At 38.1% G+C, this 18,692-nt stretch overlaps 1 protein-coding gene across 2 annotated transcripts in view; it reads right to left on the bottom strand.

Moving 5' to 3' along the window:
- The window catches only part of LOC124300096 (neuroligin-4, X-linked), a 256,286-nt gene that overhangs the window by 21,934 nt on the left and 215,660 nt on the right, over positions 1 to 18,692 (bottom strand). For both annotated transcript variants that reach the window (XM_046753774.1, XM_046753775.1), the window contains one exon: positions 15,179 to 15,297. In XM_046753774.1, the coding sequence (XP_046609730.1) occupies positions 15,179 to 15,297 (119 nt within the window). The remainder of the gene's footprint in view (positions 1 to 15,178; positions 15,298 to 18,692) is intronic.

The raw sequence follows: 18,692 nt of genomic DNA, 5'->3' as shown, positions 1-18,692 counted from the left end.
CTTCCTCCCGTGCGGACTTGTGTATCGGATCGTTAAAATCACAAGACGACCGTGTGCTTTATTCGTCTTGTTTCCCGCCTCCGTGGAAACTCCGATATAACCCTCGGCAGAAGCGTAGGATTCGGGTCCGTTGTTCGCCGTTGAATAAACTGATTGCGAGTTGAATATTAATCCATCGAATACTTGGCGCGGGAGGTAAAATTTCTCGGATAGGAATTTTGAAGCGTTCGTTCGTATATATACGTATATATATATATATATATGTATATATGTATACGATCCGTTGGTTCGTTAGCGAAACACTTCGGTATTCTATCGCCGCCCCTCGACCTCGAGTCCTATACCTGAACGAAAAATTGCTACGTACCCAATTCGCTGCGGAAAAGCACGTGAGAAAGGAGAGAGAAAGAGAGAGAGAGAGAGAGAAAATACAACTTAAATAAATAAGAATAATAACAACGATTCTTCGTCCGATTGAAAATCAGCAAACGAAAATCACACGCGAAAATACTACGCGGGGTTTTTACAAAATTTCGCATGACGACAGAGATATCAGTTTTGACGCAATGGGCGAAATACTAACTTGATAGAATATTTTTTTCTATATTTCCCAGGGAAATTTTTTTTTTTTTTTTTTTTTTTTTTTTTTTTATCAACCATCCGTAGATACGTCAAAACGATCCGATTTCGCGAACTGTGGAAATTCGAGAGACGACGAACAGTGGTTAAAAAATATCTCTGATAATCGATGAATTTTTTACAATACCGTTGAGTATGGTCGAATATATTTTGATGACGGATACAGAACGAAATAAAATACAGCAAAATATCGAATAATAGGAGAACATATAAAATTAATTATTCGGAATGGAAAATGAAGTAAAATGATCGGAATCAGTGCAGTAGAAGAATACATGTATGTCAATTGGATTCACAATATACGCGATACGTTTCTTTCATAGATTCGCAACGCCGCGCCGGGCCAAAATTGTTTATAATAATATTATAACAACCGCGTATTGCTTAGGGGCAAATAATTAATTTACAGAAAGTGGAAAAAAAAACAAGTAAATCATTTCGTCAAATTATTAACAAAATAATATGACAGTGAGAGTTAAACAATACAATATCGATGGTACAATTAATGAGAATATTTATTGTTAAAATCACCGTCAATTTCTCAGCATAATAATAAATTATTGTGCTTGGTTTCGAACCCGATGTTTTTTAAATCTCGACAAGTAGCACAGGTATAAAATATTGACGTTCAAACCGTTGAATCGTGTTTTATATATGTGGCATTCCACGCCAATTTGACCTGAGTTTTACCCTCGAAAAGATTTTCAAGAACGCGAAACGAAAAAATCGTTTCTAAAAATTGTAGAAAATTGAAATTGAGTCGAAAAAAAAACCGAGTACCTTTCCAATTGAGAAAAATCAGAGAAAAAATCGCGCGCCAAATCTAAGAGGTCACGGGTAAAACCCAGCTCGAATTGGCGTGGAATGCCCCATACATAATCTCTCCACTCACGGTGTTTCGCATTCTCAGGCCCCGTTTCGTACCCTGCTGTGTTCACATTGAGATATTCTGATCTGAATTTGTCGCTAATCAAATTCCAAGCTCATCAAACCCCTAACTTGCAAATGGTTTATGTATACCCCAGATTTCGGCAGAAACTAACGTACCGTGAAAGGCGGCGCACAGTCACGGGAATCTATTTAACCGCCTCCGTTATGAATCGAGCTTACAGGTATCCAGGATTCGACGGACCCTTGAATCGCCTGCCTTTAGAAAATACGACGTTTCAGCGATCCAGGTTCAGGGGTTTATCAAAACTCATTCAAATTCTCTCAATACTCGCAAGAATCTCGGACGTGTTGTGAAAAATTGTTGTAAAAATTTTTCAACTCGGCTGTATCGTCAAGTTGCTAATTCTCATCAATTTTCCTATTTATTTATTTCTTTTCTTTTTTTTTTTTTTTTTCTTACCGCCAGTTTATCCCTAAAGCTCTGGAAATTTCATCAAAATGTTTCACGATTCAAGAATCATACATCGAACGGTGAGAATTTTCTACACTTTGCGGAGATATTGATATATTTGTTTCTTAATTTGTTTCAACAACGGTATTTCACGAAATTAGACATTTTCCACTTGAGGGACGAAGTGCTCGTGAAAACTTGAGAGCTGCACGGTGAATTACGAGGTATAAGTCACCCTCGTTAAGGGGGTTTTATATGTATATATATATAAATATATACAAAATATATACAGCGAAAAGCTGAAGCAGCCGAGGCATTCTTCCGAAAAGTTAATTCCGCACATCGACCGATTCGGCTAGTAAGAATTCCTGCAGCAAAAGCTAATTTCATTCGTACATATAATACCTGCAGGATCCCGCTGAGGAAGTAACGAAGGAAAGTTCACCGTTTGCAATTAGTTTTTGTCCTTCGTAACAAAGGATACGGTGCGATGTGTACATAAATCCTCGAAAGCTCGGTAAATCCATTTCACCAATTTACCACGAAACAATCGACTCGCGATCTAATCGCGCTTAGCGCGCATTCAAGATGAACAAATTTGGCGAACGAAAGGACGCGTGTATCGTTGAATAATTATCATCCACCTACAAGTCTCTCAAGGATGGGAAAATCTTTGGAACATCCCCCCCCCCCCCCCCCCTCACCCTCGCCCCAGTGAAGTTCTACAGGCATACGCGAGGATAAAGCCTTCTAAATCTTCCGCGGATTCAAACACTTTGCAAACAATGCAAAGCGCAACTTTCCGAATATTGGCGCGTGTCGTTCGTTACATAAGGACTATTAGCTCGATCTTGACGGTGTGAATATTGACGATTATTAGAATTGTCGCAGATTTCCTCGCGGAATTTCACCACCGCCCATATTTTGCAGATTGTAGAATTTCAAGTCTGAGAATATCAGCGCTAAGATTCGTGAACTTATGGTATAATATTTTGAAATTGCAAATTTTTTACTACTTTTTACACTACGAATTTTTCTGTTTTTACAATCCAAGGAAGGAGGATGAAACTTGCGAGGATGATTCGAAGGTCGTCGCTGGTGCAGCGGAGAAAGGCGGAAAAAAAAAGAAAAAAGAAAAAAAGAAAAGAAATTGATCGAAAAATTTGAAACGAGATGAAATGAGAAAGTGAAGAAATGGCGCCGTTTAACGAGATGCCGTCGGGACGGAAAATGCGGGGGATGAAAGGGCGGATAACATTCGACCAACGACTTGTTATTTGTCATGGAAAAGGTTTAAGTCCTCGGTGTATTGCGTCGGACGCGAAAATAGAGCGACACGATTCGAAACCTTTCGAGACACATTTTTTTTTTTTTCTTTTTTTTTACCTCTCGCATAGCATCGGTTGGCAAAAAATGATCCGATATCGTAGCCTGGTCGTCGACGGGGTGAAAGAACGACGTCGGGGATCTTGCGTTATTACGTTCTCGTTGATGGCGAATTTCCATTTCGCTTTCTTTCCCCCCCCCCCCCCCCCCCTTCCACCCCTCTCTTCGTGTACGTATTTCACAAGGTTTTTTCAATCGTAAAAATTCGTTTCGCAGGCACAATTTCTTCCGTACGTATCGCACGGATGAATTCGCGTAATTTTATCACTCGCACTTTGATCATCCTCGCGCTGCGTGATTCAAAAATTGCAAAAAAGAAAAGAAAAAAGAAAAAAATAACCAAAGAAAAAACAAATGCAACGAAACAAACCCCATAAAATGTGAAAAGGATCCCTCGAAGTTTCGCCAGAATGGATATTGAATTTTCCAGCCTTCGGTCGGCCAACTTTTCATGTGGAGAAAGTTCGCAGTCGAAAGTTGCGAGTTTTAAGGTTCGAACGGAGAACGCGAACCCGGAAAGGTTGTGTCATCCGTTATAGTTCAGCTTTTGCTACCAGTTTCTCATGTATAACACAGAGGCTGCAGGTTTTGATGGGCTTAGAGTCTGCAGTCCCGTCTGTGAAAGGCTCAGTTCTCTCCTCTCTGCACTCAGTCTTCTCCCTTAACCGTCAACAATGACCGTCGTGACGAGAATACCCGAGTTCTGGGTTTTTATTCTCTCGATATAAAAAGATACCAAGCCCACCCCCCCTCTCCGTGCACCGACTCGAGTGAGCAGGGAAAATATAAGCTTCTTTCACGATACGTAAGAAGCACCTTTCGCCGCTTATTTCTCCTACGGATCCTCGTAACAATTCCTACTCACGTACTCCTTTCCAACACGTATACGATGTCTCTGTATGACTTTGTATTAATAAGTTCACCTCACATTAAACTGACGGTGGGTCTGATGTGATTTACGTATAAAAAAAAAATGGATAACTGTAAACTTGTATCAATTTGAAACGTCGTCGAGGGAGTTTTGTCAAGGTGAGGGTAAGGGGTGGAGCTCAGGAGTTTCTTTTTTTAAACAAAATGAAAACACTCGAAAGTAATTTGTATTTGAGGGCTTTGTGACTTATAGTTTCGCGCGCCTTTTGGAAATTTTTCATTTATATTAATAACGAAATGACGGCATGGCGCGTATAAGTAGCGAACGACTCCGAACTTGAGGTGGCGCATCTTCTGACACGACTGTCCAACTTGTAATGGATAGACAAACTTTTTGCGAGTTGGAAACACCTTTTTGGGTTCGAGTTCGTAGCTCATATGTTGAAATAAAAAAAAAAAAAAAAACAACCAATTTTGACACATATTTATACGACTGTGAACAATAAAATTCATTTTTCGACCAAAAAATTGTTAAAAAATGGAATTGAAATTCCAAAATATACCCAGCCACGAGCCTGAATCTATAAACAAGTTTTAAAGACTGTGTCAAAATCTCAAGTAGATCGGTCAAAAAATTGAAAATCCAGCCACCGGATTGAAAATCTGGTCGTTCGTTACTTATAGGTGCCATGCCGCCATTTTGTTACTAATCTCGATGAAAAAATTTGAATAATGTTTGTGAAACTGTAAGTAATAAAGTCCTCGAACCCAAATTGCTCCAAGTATTTTCGTTTTCTTTAAAAAAAGGAATCCCACGCACGGATATTATCTTAGACTGTCCAAACTTAATGTCAACTTGAATCAAACTAAAAAACAAAAAAACTCCCCTTAATGTCAAACTTCTATACAACAGCCTATTCGATTTAAACGAACAAAACAGTTCAGCGAACAAATTCTACACAAGGACATCCCTCGCATAGATTTTCGATAACGCGAAGAGAGGTTAGTCCGTTATACGCTACCTTTATTGGTTTCTACACAAGTTTCTACTTCTATCTTTTTTCGATCAATGCCCGTCGCGAGTCTTGCAGAATTAGGCGAATGCTTCAAAGAGGTGGAGAGTGGATTTCGCTAATTCTTTGCGATTGGCTCTTTCATCAGTTAAGAAGTTCTTCGAGTGGCTGGCTGTTTTTCTCCACGTTCAGAAGTTGGTTACAAATAATTCGGAAACTTTTGAAACGGCAGATTTCGATTCCATTCCCCCGAGACCGATACAAAAAAAAAAAATCTTACAAATATCGATCCGTCGAATCGATTCTTATATACAATAGACGAGTTAATTCTAATAAATTTTAAATCAGTTGCGTCTCTTTGTTTTCATTCACTTCCCGTACAGCATTTTTGATGTTTTTCCTTTCGTTTTTTTCACTGATTTTTCGACACTGAATTTTACGATTAAATCAATTGTCCGGGAACCGATTTGACATCGATTCAAGGATCAATTCTCCTCAAAGAATTGCACGTCGGTTATGGGGTGACACCATTGTAAAAACTTAAAGAAACCGCTTTTTTGACATTTACTCAATTTTTATCCTTCCACAAGTCATCTTTTCGTATTTATGACCCTTCCGCGTCTTTAATTGTCGGTAGTTTGACTTTCGGGATTTCGTATCGTCGAGTTTTTGGTCTTTCGAATATTTTTTACCCCACCCTTGGAGAACCGCTCGAATTAGTTCCTAAATAACGTCTAAATTGAGACGCTCGGTTCTAGGTCACGCACAGTGCGCCGCGTCTACGTGTGCTTCGACTAAGTGATTCTACGTGACAATTTGGAGTAGAAATCAGGGCCTCGTAGATTCTCAGAGAAGAACAGCGCGGGCGTAGTTACGGGCTTGATTCAATACTGCGATAGAGGCCTGATCGGTGATCGATTGAACAGATTGCACGCGAACTCTCAGTCTGAGATTCATGTTCGTCTGGGAATTAAATCTGGGATTACACCTGGCAATAACTCGGAATAAAAAAGCACAGAGGATAAGTAATTGTCGTTTGACTTGGGAAAAAAATTAAACTGTTCAAAGCCATTGGCAATTCGATTTCTTTTCAAATAATTTCAATTATCGATCGTACGAGCTTCATTGGTTTCTCGGTTAAACTTTTCGAGCTTTATTGGTGTTCAGATTTTGAGATTGATAACACCGGCGAATGCGACGCAAAAAAAGTCATCAAAAAATGATAGCCGTACGCAATTTTAAATATAAATAAAAATTCCAAGGCAGGAAAAAAATAATAAAAAGTAGTATGCATTAAATTTGTTTCTACGTACCCGTTATACCCACTTAATACATCAATCTTTCTCAAATCGCGTTCGGTAAGACTTTTAGATTAATTAATTTCCTGCAATTATATTGCTAAATTACACGTGAGGATGAAACGCATTGCACAGATAGATAGGATCCTAGCTCAATGTATAATATACATATATTATTTGTTTGGTTAGCGTATTGAGATTAGTTGCTAACCCAATATTGTCTTGTAATATTTTATAATGAATTTCAAAGTTTGTTACCGGTTCTCCTACTCGATGGAGATAATCTCGAGCCGCGGAGGAAAGATCATCCCCTATTTTCTCCTCACTCTCTCTCTCTCTCTCTCTCTCTCTCTCTCTCTCCACTCCCTTACGCAAGAGTTTGATGAAAACTTTGCGTTTAGCATATTACACGGCATCTTGTCGTCGCAGAAGCCGCTGCTGTAACGCTTCCTACGGTTTAATGGGAAGAATAAAATACTAAGGCAAACACCAATAACGCCGCCGCGCCTACTTGAGAAGAGACGTAGCTTTGCAATTTATGTAATACCTACCCCTTACTGAAACATAATACTCATCATCTTTTCTAGGATAGAGAAATCTGCCGGGATACCGTCTTATTGTATCTTGTTCCTTCGATCGAGGGAATTTAGCAATCGGGAATGAGAAGGCGAAATTTAGAATTCGGAAGAAAAGTATCCAAAGTCTCACCGACGATGAATCAAATATATTAATAAACGGTAATTCATTGAAATAGTGCGGGATCAACAATAAACTGAATCGCAGAAATCAAAATGAAGAAAACAAACTCCAAGTTAAAATTCAAACATTTAATTAACATTCATTTTCCAATACTTAATTTATGTAGCGTAATATCTCGTGCGTAATAATATTAATAATATATCATCGCAGTCTTCTTGGATAAATTTCGCGCACAAGAAGAGTTATTTCCTCGAAATGAGAAAAGTTTTCCTTTACCGTCGAATCATCGTTTTTCGTTCGTTCTGTATTCTATTTACACAGGCATACTTGGTTAGAATTTTTTTTTTTTTTTTTTTTTTTTTTAATCTACGAAAACTCCAACTCAAACTCAAACTTCAAATATTGTATAATGATCAGATTTTTTGACCATTCCGTGTTTTAGCTACCTATACATTCTCATTCGTCGTTGAAATTTTGTACTTTGAAAAAATCGTACCAATTCGATATTAGCATTTTGAAAAATCAGATATTGTGGCACTTACGTTATTCTCTGCGATCATTCCATTTCTCGACCTCAACTAAATCGAGAAGAAGAAAACAAAAAAAAAAAAAAAAAACAAAAACAAGCTGGAAAAACCTGTAATTCGGATTCTGGAAGTACGAAAACGAAAAAGATTCGTGGAAATTAGAAAGAAAGGTGACGAAGAGTAAAAAAATAAAAATACCAACAACAGTTTTTTCACCTGCAGGCAATTTCATCGCGACTGCTTCGAGTTCGATTCGCTACGATTTTGGGCCAGCATAATATACCTAGCCAAGACGACTCCTTGATTTGGATTAATCGCAAGACAGATTTTCAGGCTTTGTAGGGTGGATGGTGGATGAACGGAGTGTAACGGATAGGCGGTCCCACCCCCACACGCGTTGCATATTATATTTCAGCTGGGTAAATTAGCAATCTCACAGTTTAATCTATGGCTGAGACAGACACAGTCAGTCAGAGAGAGAGAGGGAGAGAGAGAGAGAGGGAGAGAGAGACAGATGCGCAAGCAATGCGCGTGTAGCGATCGTTGTATCGTCGGCGTTATTCGTCGGGGCGGAGTTACACCCCCGTCAACCCTTATGAAATATGACAGCGGTCCGTTGCGTCAAACGTCGGCATACATCACGGTGGATGAACTATATCTGCCTGGCCGAACTCGCAACCCCTTTACCAAACCCTCCCTCCCCCCCAAAGAAGCGTCTATTAACCCCAGGAGTTTTTTCCTGTTATATATCGTACCAGGCGCCAAAGAAATTCCACTAATACCTGATACACAGGGTAGGAAATTTTCATCGATAATATTCAAACTGGGAGAAATTTTTCGTTCCGGTTACCGCTCATTCCTTAACTAATTTTCATTTTTTACCACAATCGAAAAATATTGTTCTAGGTAGAAAATGAAAATTAATTAAGGAAGCCGTTACCGGAAAGTCTAGTCAGTCAGAAAGTCAGAAAGCGATTTTGCGTTGCGATTAGCAAAAAAGAATCGACGATAGCGCAAAATGGTTAGGCGTGCCTCGTTTTTCGTAATTCCAACAATATTCAAACAGTTTTTTTAACGATACCTGTTTTACTCAATTTTTCTAGTTACTGTGAAAAATGAAATTTTCCTCAGTGAAAACTCCGTCGTATTCAGAGTCCGGTGTTTCGATGAAATCAACAAAGAGGGAGGAAATGAAAATTGTCGAACCACCCCCTAGCCGTGATGTTCAACTTGCTGAATTTTTTACTGGAATAAAAATGTCCAAAAAAACCTTTTTTAAATAAAAATAAATTGCAAATATTTGTAAATTGTAATTTATACTTGAAACTTTTGTCACTGAAATTGATGGGATTTTGAATCGAAACTGAGTTCACTTATTTTTAGTCTCGACGTTTCGACTTCAAACTCTAGAACCGATTTATTCCTGTAATTATACCGAATGACGGAGGAGTTTTGGATCGCATACCAAGGACGACCGGGTGAAATATTTACCCCCCCCCCCCCGAGAAGAGGGATTATCAAAATAGCTACGCTGACTATCCTGGATAAGTATATAGTAAACTGCATAATCTAGACGTATAAAGTGTATAATGAAATATCTCGGCGGCGAATGTGGAAAATTATTATATCCTAAATTCTCATGATGTATAATATATTCTAGGAATTTTTATTAATCTCTAATCTTATACCTATATTTATTTTATGTATCGTCTCGCGTTCGTCTGAGCGTTTTCTTTTTTTTTTTAAATACGCTATCACGTTTGTTGCACGTGAATGATGAAAAATGAACAAACATATTGAAACGTACGAACTGAATTCTGCTTTGATTCGTTTGCCGTATTTAAGTAACGCGAAAAAAAAAAAAAATAAAAAATTTCTGCAAGTATATATGTATATAATATTTCAATTGCATATTGCGCGAGAGTTTCAAGACTCTTTGTTGTTTTTAGTTTTTGTTTTTTTTTTTCTTCTCTTATTCTTTCTACTTCGGTGCCATTATAATTTTCCGTTGATTGCAAACGAATCAAAACAATATCGCAGAGAGCGTGATACTCGCAATGTTTCAAAAAGTTTCCTGCACGCTCGCTGTTTGCCCGGAGGGCAAAGTTACACTCGGCATGGTGAAAAAGAATTTAAAAAATAAATAAATAAAAAAAAAAAAGCTGTGAAACGAAAAAAAAAAGATTCAAGGGTCTCTTTATCGCTCCGAATTCTACGCAGATCGATACGATGTTCTCCGAGTTGCTCGTTGTTCGGAACGTTCGTGCAAATTCTGATTCGAACAATCAGGAAAACGAAAATGAATGGAAAAAAAGTTCCACCGAGTTCTCTTGAGGATAAAAATTTGGAGAAGCGACAAAAAAAATAAAAAAAATGAATAAATAAAAATCCCCTTCACAGGAAGCGGACGACGTTTAGGTAAAAAAAGGAGATCCGCAGAAAAGTGGCAATATTTCGCGACAATTCTACCGGCGCTGCTGAAGTGTAGAAAAGCTTGCAGGCAATTATTTCGCGCGTTTTAATCGCGAAAATTCTCCGGTGCATAGTGCCTACGACTCGGTTCTGCTGCTGCGAGCACAACGCGCTCTGAATTCCTTGTTAGAATTGGCTGAATATCCTGCACGCCTTGAATCCTCGCTCTGAGCTTTCGACTTATAACATCGCGATTCAGAGAGCTTTTGGCATTTGATTTGGAAGAGAATAGAATAGAATAGAATGGAATAGAATCAAATTTATTATACCAGGGCCGTGTGCTCATGAGTACAAAAATACATCATCAAAAGGAGAAGAATCACAGTATTCATCTTAAAATTAACCTAATCCTAATTTAGAATAGAGCAGGTAGTAAATAACAGATAGTAAGTAACGCAAGACTCGCGATAATAATAACAACAATAATAATAATAATTATGCTCTGGGAAATAGTGAGGGGGGTGGGGGGGGGGGGGGAGGGGAGAAGGAACTCGAAGCGACGGAAAAAAAGTAAATGATAGAAAAATTAGGCCAAAAAATCTGTGATCAAAATTCTAAAATCGAATTGAAAATGAGTTAAATATGCGTGGAAAAATATTTCGAAATACTTTGAGCGAAAAGTTTGCTGAAAATTACTTACCACTTGTGATTTAGAAAGTTGGAATACGGAGAGAATAAAAAAAAAAGAAAAAAAATTCTAAAACTCGGGTGCAAAAATCGCAATTATTAGAGGAATTACACAGAAATATATATCTGCGAGAGATGATATGTAAATTTTACTCGAGTCAGCGGCTGGATTTTTAACCAATCCGTTTTCTGTCTCTCGGATTCGCGATCTTTTGAATTACCCCGCAGATTCGATCGTGCCTATAAATACGAAGGTGTATATAAGATTTCTTGGGCATCTGCTATGGGAATATTGAGAAGCTCCTTCGATTTTCAACGCAAGTTTGCTGCTGCAGTCAAAGGCATGCTCGCGTCATAAATTTTCCGCTTAAATTCACTCGTGCATGATACCTTTACGGGCCACCTACCATCCTACCTAGCCGACCAGCCACTTGGGTTGAAATTTATTTGCAGAAACATATATTACTCGGGATTTCGTCTTGCACGTTGCATTATAATTTTCAACCGATCGCTGCACGAATGGATTTACAAACACCCATGTATACGTATGCATATTGCATAAGATGATCGCTAAATTTTTCCCGTTTGCGTATTTCGCTCGAATGATCGATATTCGATAGTTTCCTCGTGGCAAATCATGCGGACGATGAATAAGAAGAGGAAAGAATAATACGAAGATTTTTCGTTTCTTCGAAAAGTTTCATCCGCCGCAAAATGTCCAGTCTCAAAATACTGAGGAGAATTTTCATTTCTTTTTCTTCTTCGTTAATCACGTGGTTTATGCGTTTGAAAAAACTCGCGGCTTTCGAGTACATGAAACGCTAACCAGAATAAACTTTCCCGGTAGTTTTCCTTAATAGGTTTTACTTAACGAACTCTGATTTATTTATGTTCTTAATAAACGCAGCTCCGAAGTCTCGGTGAAACGAAACTTTAAGATTTAGTTGTATCCTTGTACCGTGTACAATTTCGCTCTAACGATCACGCAGACTTTTGCATAAAATTATTCTTAATGGCCCAGGAGAATGGAACGAAGGGAACGAACTAAAGGAAACAGTCTGGTAAAAATTTCATCATCGCACGTGATCCGATTTCGGTTTTGGTAAAGATCCATATTTTGTTTTTCACGAATCAAAAAATCTTAATTTAAATTAAGAGCGAAGAATAAATATAAAATTTATTCACATCAGGATTTCGGACTCGTTTAGAATTCGTTGTGTGATCGAAGAGTGACAAATTGTACATCAGATCGATTTATCGCCGTGCCACAATTCAAAAATTTTGGTTAAAAATTCCGGTAGGAAAAGCGATTACATAAATTCCGGCAACGATAGCTGCTAGGTTAAAAATTAAATGAAAGAAAATACGAGGAAGATAATATAATATTATAATAGCGATGACAAATGCAAATGGTTACGAAAGAACGGGAACGCGTTTGTAAGAGTTGGATGGGGGGATAAAAAAGAGAAGCGAGAAAGGACATAAAAAAAAAAAAAAAAAAAAAAAAAAAACCTGTGTAAAAAGCTAGAAAAGTGTGCGAGAAAGAGAGAGAAAGAGAGAGAGAGAAAAACCATTTCAGATTAATCATCATGGGGTGGCTTGTATACACGGGGTGAATTTTTCTGGTACATTTTTCTTGGTTCTTGAGTGTGACAGAGGTGGCTGGATGCGGGCTATCAGTTTTTGCGATTTTTCATCCGACGTGAGAAATGAGGGGAAACTTGCACTCGCCGCCATCCTTTCATAGTCGCAACTAATACACGCGGCATATGCAGTCATTCGTAAAAAGACTCGAACGAAAATATAACCGCCCGAAAACTACGATCGCATTTCTTTTTTTTTTTTTTTATTATCAATCTATTCGTTGTGGTATCATTTTTTTGTTCTTTCTTTTTTTAAATCAACAATTTCGTAAGTAGAAAAATCACCTACTTTATTCTTGACAAATTTTTCTTCTTTTATTATCAATTCGTTCGCGCCAATTTCAATTAATTTTTTTTCTTCTTCTTCTCGAAACGGTTGGTGAATACAACGTGAGATCAACGAAGAATTAAATTTCCGAGAAAGAATCGTTCCAAGCAATAGAATCAGAGCGTAAATAATATAATTTTAGTAAAAATTTCTCAAATCTTAAGTGAATATTCGAGTTTACTGAAAATTATAATTCATAATGCAACGAAGGAATCTGTTCGTTTTACTTGTGATCTTTCATTCTCTGTATCGCAACGAGTGATTTTATTTTGACAATAATACGCAGGTTCTAAAAATGTTGATGTATTTAGTTCACAATCCCATTGAATACATGTATGGGGTTCTGAATTGAATTTCTCGCCGAAAAAAATACGAGAAAGCGAAGCGTGGCAAAGAGAAGGGAAAAAAAGCCGCCTGAACCTGAGAAGACAGAATTGGAATCGGTCTCGTGGTCACGGAAAAGTGCAGGGAAAGAATCGCTGGGTGATGGGAAAAAGGATGAAGGATCAGAAACGGGAAAAGGGAAGGAAACGAGGGTCAGCTTCCCGGCCAAATTACTTTTTACCCGTCCGCATATACGAGAGTTTCGAAGGATCCAACGAAGTACCCAAGTAACGAAGAGGAATGAACAAGGGACGATGTAAAAAAGCATCGACGCCCTTTATTTAAATCTTTTATAAGAAAACCAAAGTGAGAAGATCAAAGATTTGCCAACTAGTTGTGAAAAAAATTGAAGATGTATTTCGTTGTTTGTTAAAACTGGAAGAAAAAAAACAAAAACGATGAATTTCAGAGCAATTGCAACTTTTATTACCAACTTCAGAGTTGATGCTGCTTTTCCCGATCGAAATCGGTGCACTGAGAGAAATTTTTATTTCCGGTTATCGATCAGCCCTTAACTATTTTTTCATGTTTTTCCACAATCGAAAAATATAGGTCTGGGTGCGAAATGAAAATTAGTTTTCTAGCCCTTACCGGAAAGTCTAGTATCTGTTGCAATTCTTTCTCGTTACTACATTTTCTTGCAACTGTTGCGAAAATTTAACGCTCGTGCAAGAATAAACTGACGTTAAAGCCTTGTTTAACTAAAAAAGTAGAGCAAACCTCAGAAACTCATTTTGCGTTGCAATAACCAAAAAAGTATCGACGATAGCGTAATCCCAACAATATTCGAACAGTTTTTTTAACGATAACTGTTTTAATCAATTTTTCTAGTTACTCTGACGGATGAAATTTTTCTCACTGTGATAATTGGACGTCCAATTGCTGGATCGATGAAGAAGAAACGTGACGACAACGATCCAACTTCGATTTTATCATTGTTCGATGAAATTCGCGCCGAGGCGTGGCGAAAGCGAAAATGCGATGCGATCAATTACGCCAACCGAATAGATTCTCCGTAGGGCGCGTTATACCGCGTGAAATTGGGTTCAGTTGCCCCGTGTTTGCCCCCCGTCAAAATTCAACACGACAAGCCTCCGACCTTCACGGACAGAATGACGATACAGGCGTTACACGCGTGTGTATATGTACAAGGATTTTCAATTAAGTCGATAATTACTTCGACGCAAAGCAACGGATCCTGCGCGGAATCATTACGTCGCAACGAGCGGAATTTCCGGCGTTTTATGACTTTATGCCTTGTACGGTAGCTTTGTGTTATTTTTAACCCTTCGATTCACGCTCGAACGCTCAGTGTCCCATCATTCTTATTTATTAAATTAATTTTTTGGCAACAACTGCCGAGTTCTTGGGTTCCGCACAACCCATGGAATATGTCCGAGTCTAAAAGTTATGCGAAGTTTACTTATTTATTTATTTATTGCAAAAATAGCACACGTAGGTGACCAAATGGTCGAAATTTCTATTTTTCCACGAAAAAAAGCATTTTCTGCTCATCTGGGGTGTAAATCCGAATGCTAATTTTTACACAAGCTTAAAACACGCCAAAACATTTTACACAAGTTTTTCATCATTTTGCTTCATGCTGGTTTTGTTTGTCCGCCATATTGGATCCGCCGTTTTGAATTTTTCAATGCCGAGTTTAGATTCGCAACGAGCCACCCGAAAAACCATGCATCGTAAACTCTTATCAAAATCAAATGATTCTTTGAATTTGCGTCGTACATTTTGGATCTGCCATTTTGAATTTTCGAAATTCGAATTCAGATTCCTAATCAGCCACCCCAGAATCTCATTAATCTCAAAATTTCAAGCGAACCGCATGTAACGAAAAATGCATGCGTGAAAGGGTTAAGTACAAGGTAATCGCTTATACGCGTATTGCAATTAACGGTTTGAAAAAACAGATCTGTAAATAAATTATCCACTCACCGATTTCCAGATACTTTTGATGCACAGGATCGTACTGCTCCCAAACAAGCCCTCGGTATTTGCTCTTCTCCTTCAACGACTTTTCACCACGGCCATGATGCTCGTTCGCGTTTGGGTTTCTGGAAAAAATAACAAAACTCTCAAGTCTCAGTCACAGTATCGTTATCGCTCAGCGTTCGTCAAACATCGGTTCAAGAATCAGATCAATTTTCTGCAATCGATACTCCGTAGTTACACTGGGTAGAATCGATCGGTCGATCAACTTTTGAGCCTGCTATTTTTTTTTTCCAAAAAGTATCACATCTAAGGATCATCATCTCCAAACTTTCAAATTCGGAAGATCGATCATAATATTCATCATTCCAATGTATTTTTCGATGCTGCATCGGAATATGATGTCAAAAGTATTTTTAATACCTGAAATAATGTACTAAATCCAAAAACATCCCCTAAAATAAAATCGAGTTTCGTGGGTATACGAGTATTTTTCACGTCAGATTCCGATGCAGCTTCGAAAAATACTCAGGAATATAATGGTCGCTGTTCCAAATCTGATTTGTTCTTTTTTTTTTTTTTTTTATTCGTTGGGCCGTTCTATCAAATATATGAAAATTTGACGACTTGGTTCCCCCATATCTCGGGAGACATTTGTATACTCGAGCTATGATTTTTTTCCTGAGTACTGAGGTACCAAAAGGTATCATTTGGCCCTTGTTTAGGAAAAATTCATGCGGACCTTAAAATGCGTAAAGAGTGCCTTCGTTTTGGAGAGGCTCTTTTATGTAAAAAAAACATAAGAAAATTGACAAAGTTATGATTTTTTGAGTGGAAAAGTGTTCGTTTTGCGTGTCAAACTCTTTACGATTCTTTGTTTTCAGCTTGGTGCCATTTGGTTTTTTATAAATCGACTTTTTGCACTTAATCTAGAACGTGGAAGAATGCTCCGTAATTTTTTGCTTCACATCGGGTGAACAGTTTTCTAACGATCGTTTCTTTTTCAAATGTGACTAGGTAGAATCGACCCGGTATTACAATCTGTTCTCAGGTAGTGTGGCTAACAATTAGAAGGGTTGATTACTGATTTCTGGACTTTGCTGCGTTGCAAGTTTCGAAGAGCAATTTTCAGGTTGAAAAATCACCATATTCCTTGGAACTAAATAGCGATCCACAATTTCCGAAATTCAATGTTCGGGTAACTTGATACGGAACACAGTTAGGCAGTTAGGATCTTTCAGATGAGTTGCCACGACCAGGATCGGATGTTCGGGTCACAAGGTCGACGTAATTTCTAATCTACGACCTCACGGTTCAAACTTGAACGGTCTGAAAGATCGGTATCTGCGACAACTAGCCGCTAAGCCGCGAAATTTGTTATTCACCAGCCGTAGAATATTCCGGCGAGAAATGTTAAGTTATATAAAAAAAAAAAAAAACGAAAAATGCAAGGAATCAGCCTTGATGAAATTGTCGATAAGTTGAAAACTCCGACTCATCGATCTCAAAAATTCATATTCAAGTTTGACCGCGAATAATTCTTCTCGGGACGAACTTCTGCGATAAACAAGTCAAGTTAAACAGTTAAATTGATCAGATCGTGTAATTGTTAGTATTCAGAGGTTTAATTGTGTTTTAAAAAAATAGAAAATTATAATAACTCACATTTTTTCAAAAAAATCATCAGAAGAGTAAAAACCATAGTCTCCCAGATGCAAACGAAAATCAAAATTAAAAAAAAAAAAAAAAAAAAACGATACGTGCAAAAAACAAAAAGTTAGTATAAAATTTCAAACAAAATGATTCGCCCGTTTTCTAAGACTGAGAAACCGCAAAACTGCGCAAAGAAAAGGCTAATGCGTGTTCTCTTCTGGTTAGTCCAACCCCCGAAGGGAGTTATAAAATGTTAATAGACCTTAACATCGCGTATAAAAATAACCTATCATGAGTAACCCGAGTCAAAAATAACCCATGACAAATATTGGCGAATAATTGACAAAACATGAAATTATATTGAATTAAATTAACTTAAATTTATTTTTAAATGTGATATTTTTGTCATGGGCTATATTTGTGTAGGTTATTTTTGTAGCAGGTTATTTTCGAGTGGATTATTTTTACCATCGGTTATTTCAATGCGAGTTATTTTTAATTGGGTTATTTTTGTCGAGGAGTATTTATTGAGTGGGTTATTTTTGTTGAGGGTTACTTTTGAGTGGTTTCGTTTTGAGCGGGTTATTTTTGAATGGGTTATTTTTGATTGGGTTATTTTTGTCGTGGGTTACTTTTGCCTGGGTTCTTTTTGAGTGGGTTATTTTCGTCGAAGAGTATTTTTTGAGTGGGTTATTTTTGTTGAGGCTTACTTTCGAGTGGTTTCTTTTTGAGCGGGTTATTTTTGTCAAGGAGTAACTTTTGAGTGGGTTATTTTTGTTGAGGCTTACTTTCGAGTGGTTTCTTTTTGATCGGGTTATTTTTGATCGGGTTATTTTTGTCAAGGAGTAACTTTTGAGTGGGTTATTTTTGTCACGGGTTACTTTTGCGTGGTTTCTTTTTGAGCGGGTTATTTTTGTTTAGTTTATTATACCTGAGTTATTTGGTCCTAGTACCGATAAAATTCCCTAAACGTAGGTGCGTAAGAGGTACGGACCTTCCCGTCGCATGTGGCAGACAAGGTTCCCGCATCGTTGACGGGAACCTTTTAGGCGGACAGCAGAAGCTCGAGGAACCGAGTGTCGCGTTAAATATTTATGAATGAAAGAGCCGCCATACACGAGCACCGGGGGACGGAAGGGGGTGTATTTCCAGTGGCGGGATCGGTGCGGGGAAATTTCTATCACGGTAAACTGCGGCAGGGGACTTTCTGGACAATTAAGCATCCCGAATTTCATCCACCACCCCTTCACTCCTCTTCCATCCCCCCAATCCGCCTCGAGATCGTGCAGGAAGCCGAAGAAGTTGACGGTAAATTGAGATCGCGGGTAACGTTTCTACGGGTTCACCCCGAGAGCAGCTCCGATACTAATTGGTCCGTCGACCGGAGTGCCACAGGCTCTCTTCCTGCGATTGCCGTTTCTCACCAACTTCTCAGAGGAAAAGCTGAGCTCGATTTCGCATGATTTATGCGATATTTCTTTTGTCTAAGATACGGATCGCCGATTTTCATTCGATTGTTTCCCTCATTCGGGGGTCGAAATGGCGAAACACTTGCGTGTCGACGATTTTGCGAACAGCTTAAAATAGCAATTATTGTCGAATTTTTCCAATCCCACGAGCTGAAATGTCTCAGAATCAATAAAAAAAATAAAAATTTGTCAAAAATTTTAAGCTCCCATCTTAATTGCGAGTTTTGTCTAAAAACGTTCGAATTTTTCTGCTTGTAGAACGCTAATTTTCTGATTTTTTTTTCCCCTCCCCCACCAAAAAAAAACCTGACGCACGGTAAATTTCTTAGCTACAGTCGCAGGCGTGTTTTATGAAAATTTCAAAAATTTGCAGAGAAAACAAAATCAACCACGAAGTG

Source organism: Neodiprion virginianus, chromosome 3, assembly GCF_021901495.1.
Source record: "Neodiprion virginianus isolate iyNeoVirg1 chromosome 3, iyNeoVirg1.1, whole genome shotgun sequence".
In the NCBI taxonomy this organism is placed as follows: domain Eukaryota; kingdom Metazoa; phylum Arthropoda; class Insecta; order Hymenoptera; family Diprionidae; genus Neodiprion; species Neodiprion virginianus.
Note: the sequence above shows the minus strand (reverse complement) of the source record. Positions and strands in the feature narration are given on the sequence as shown.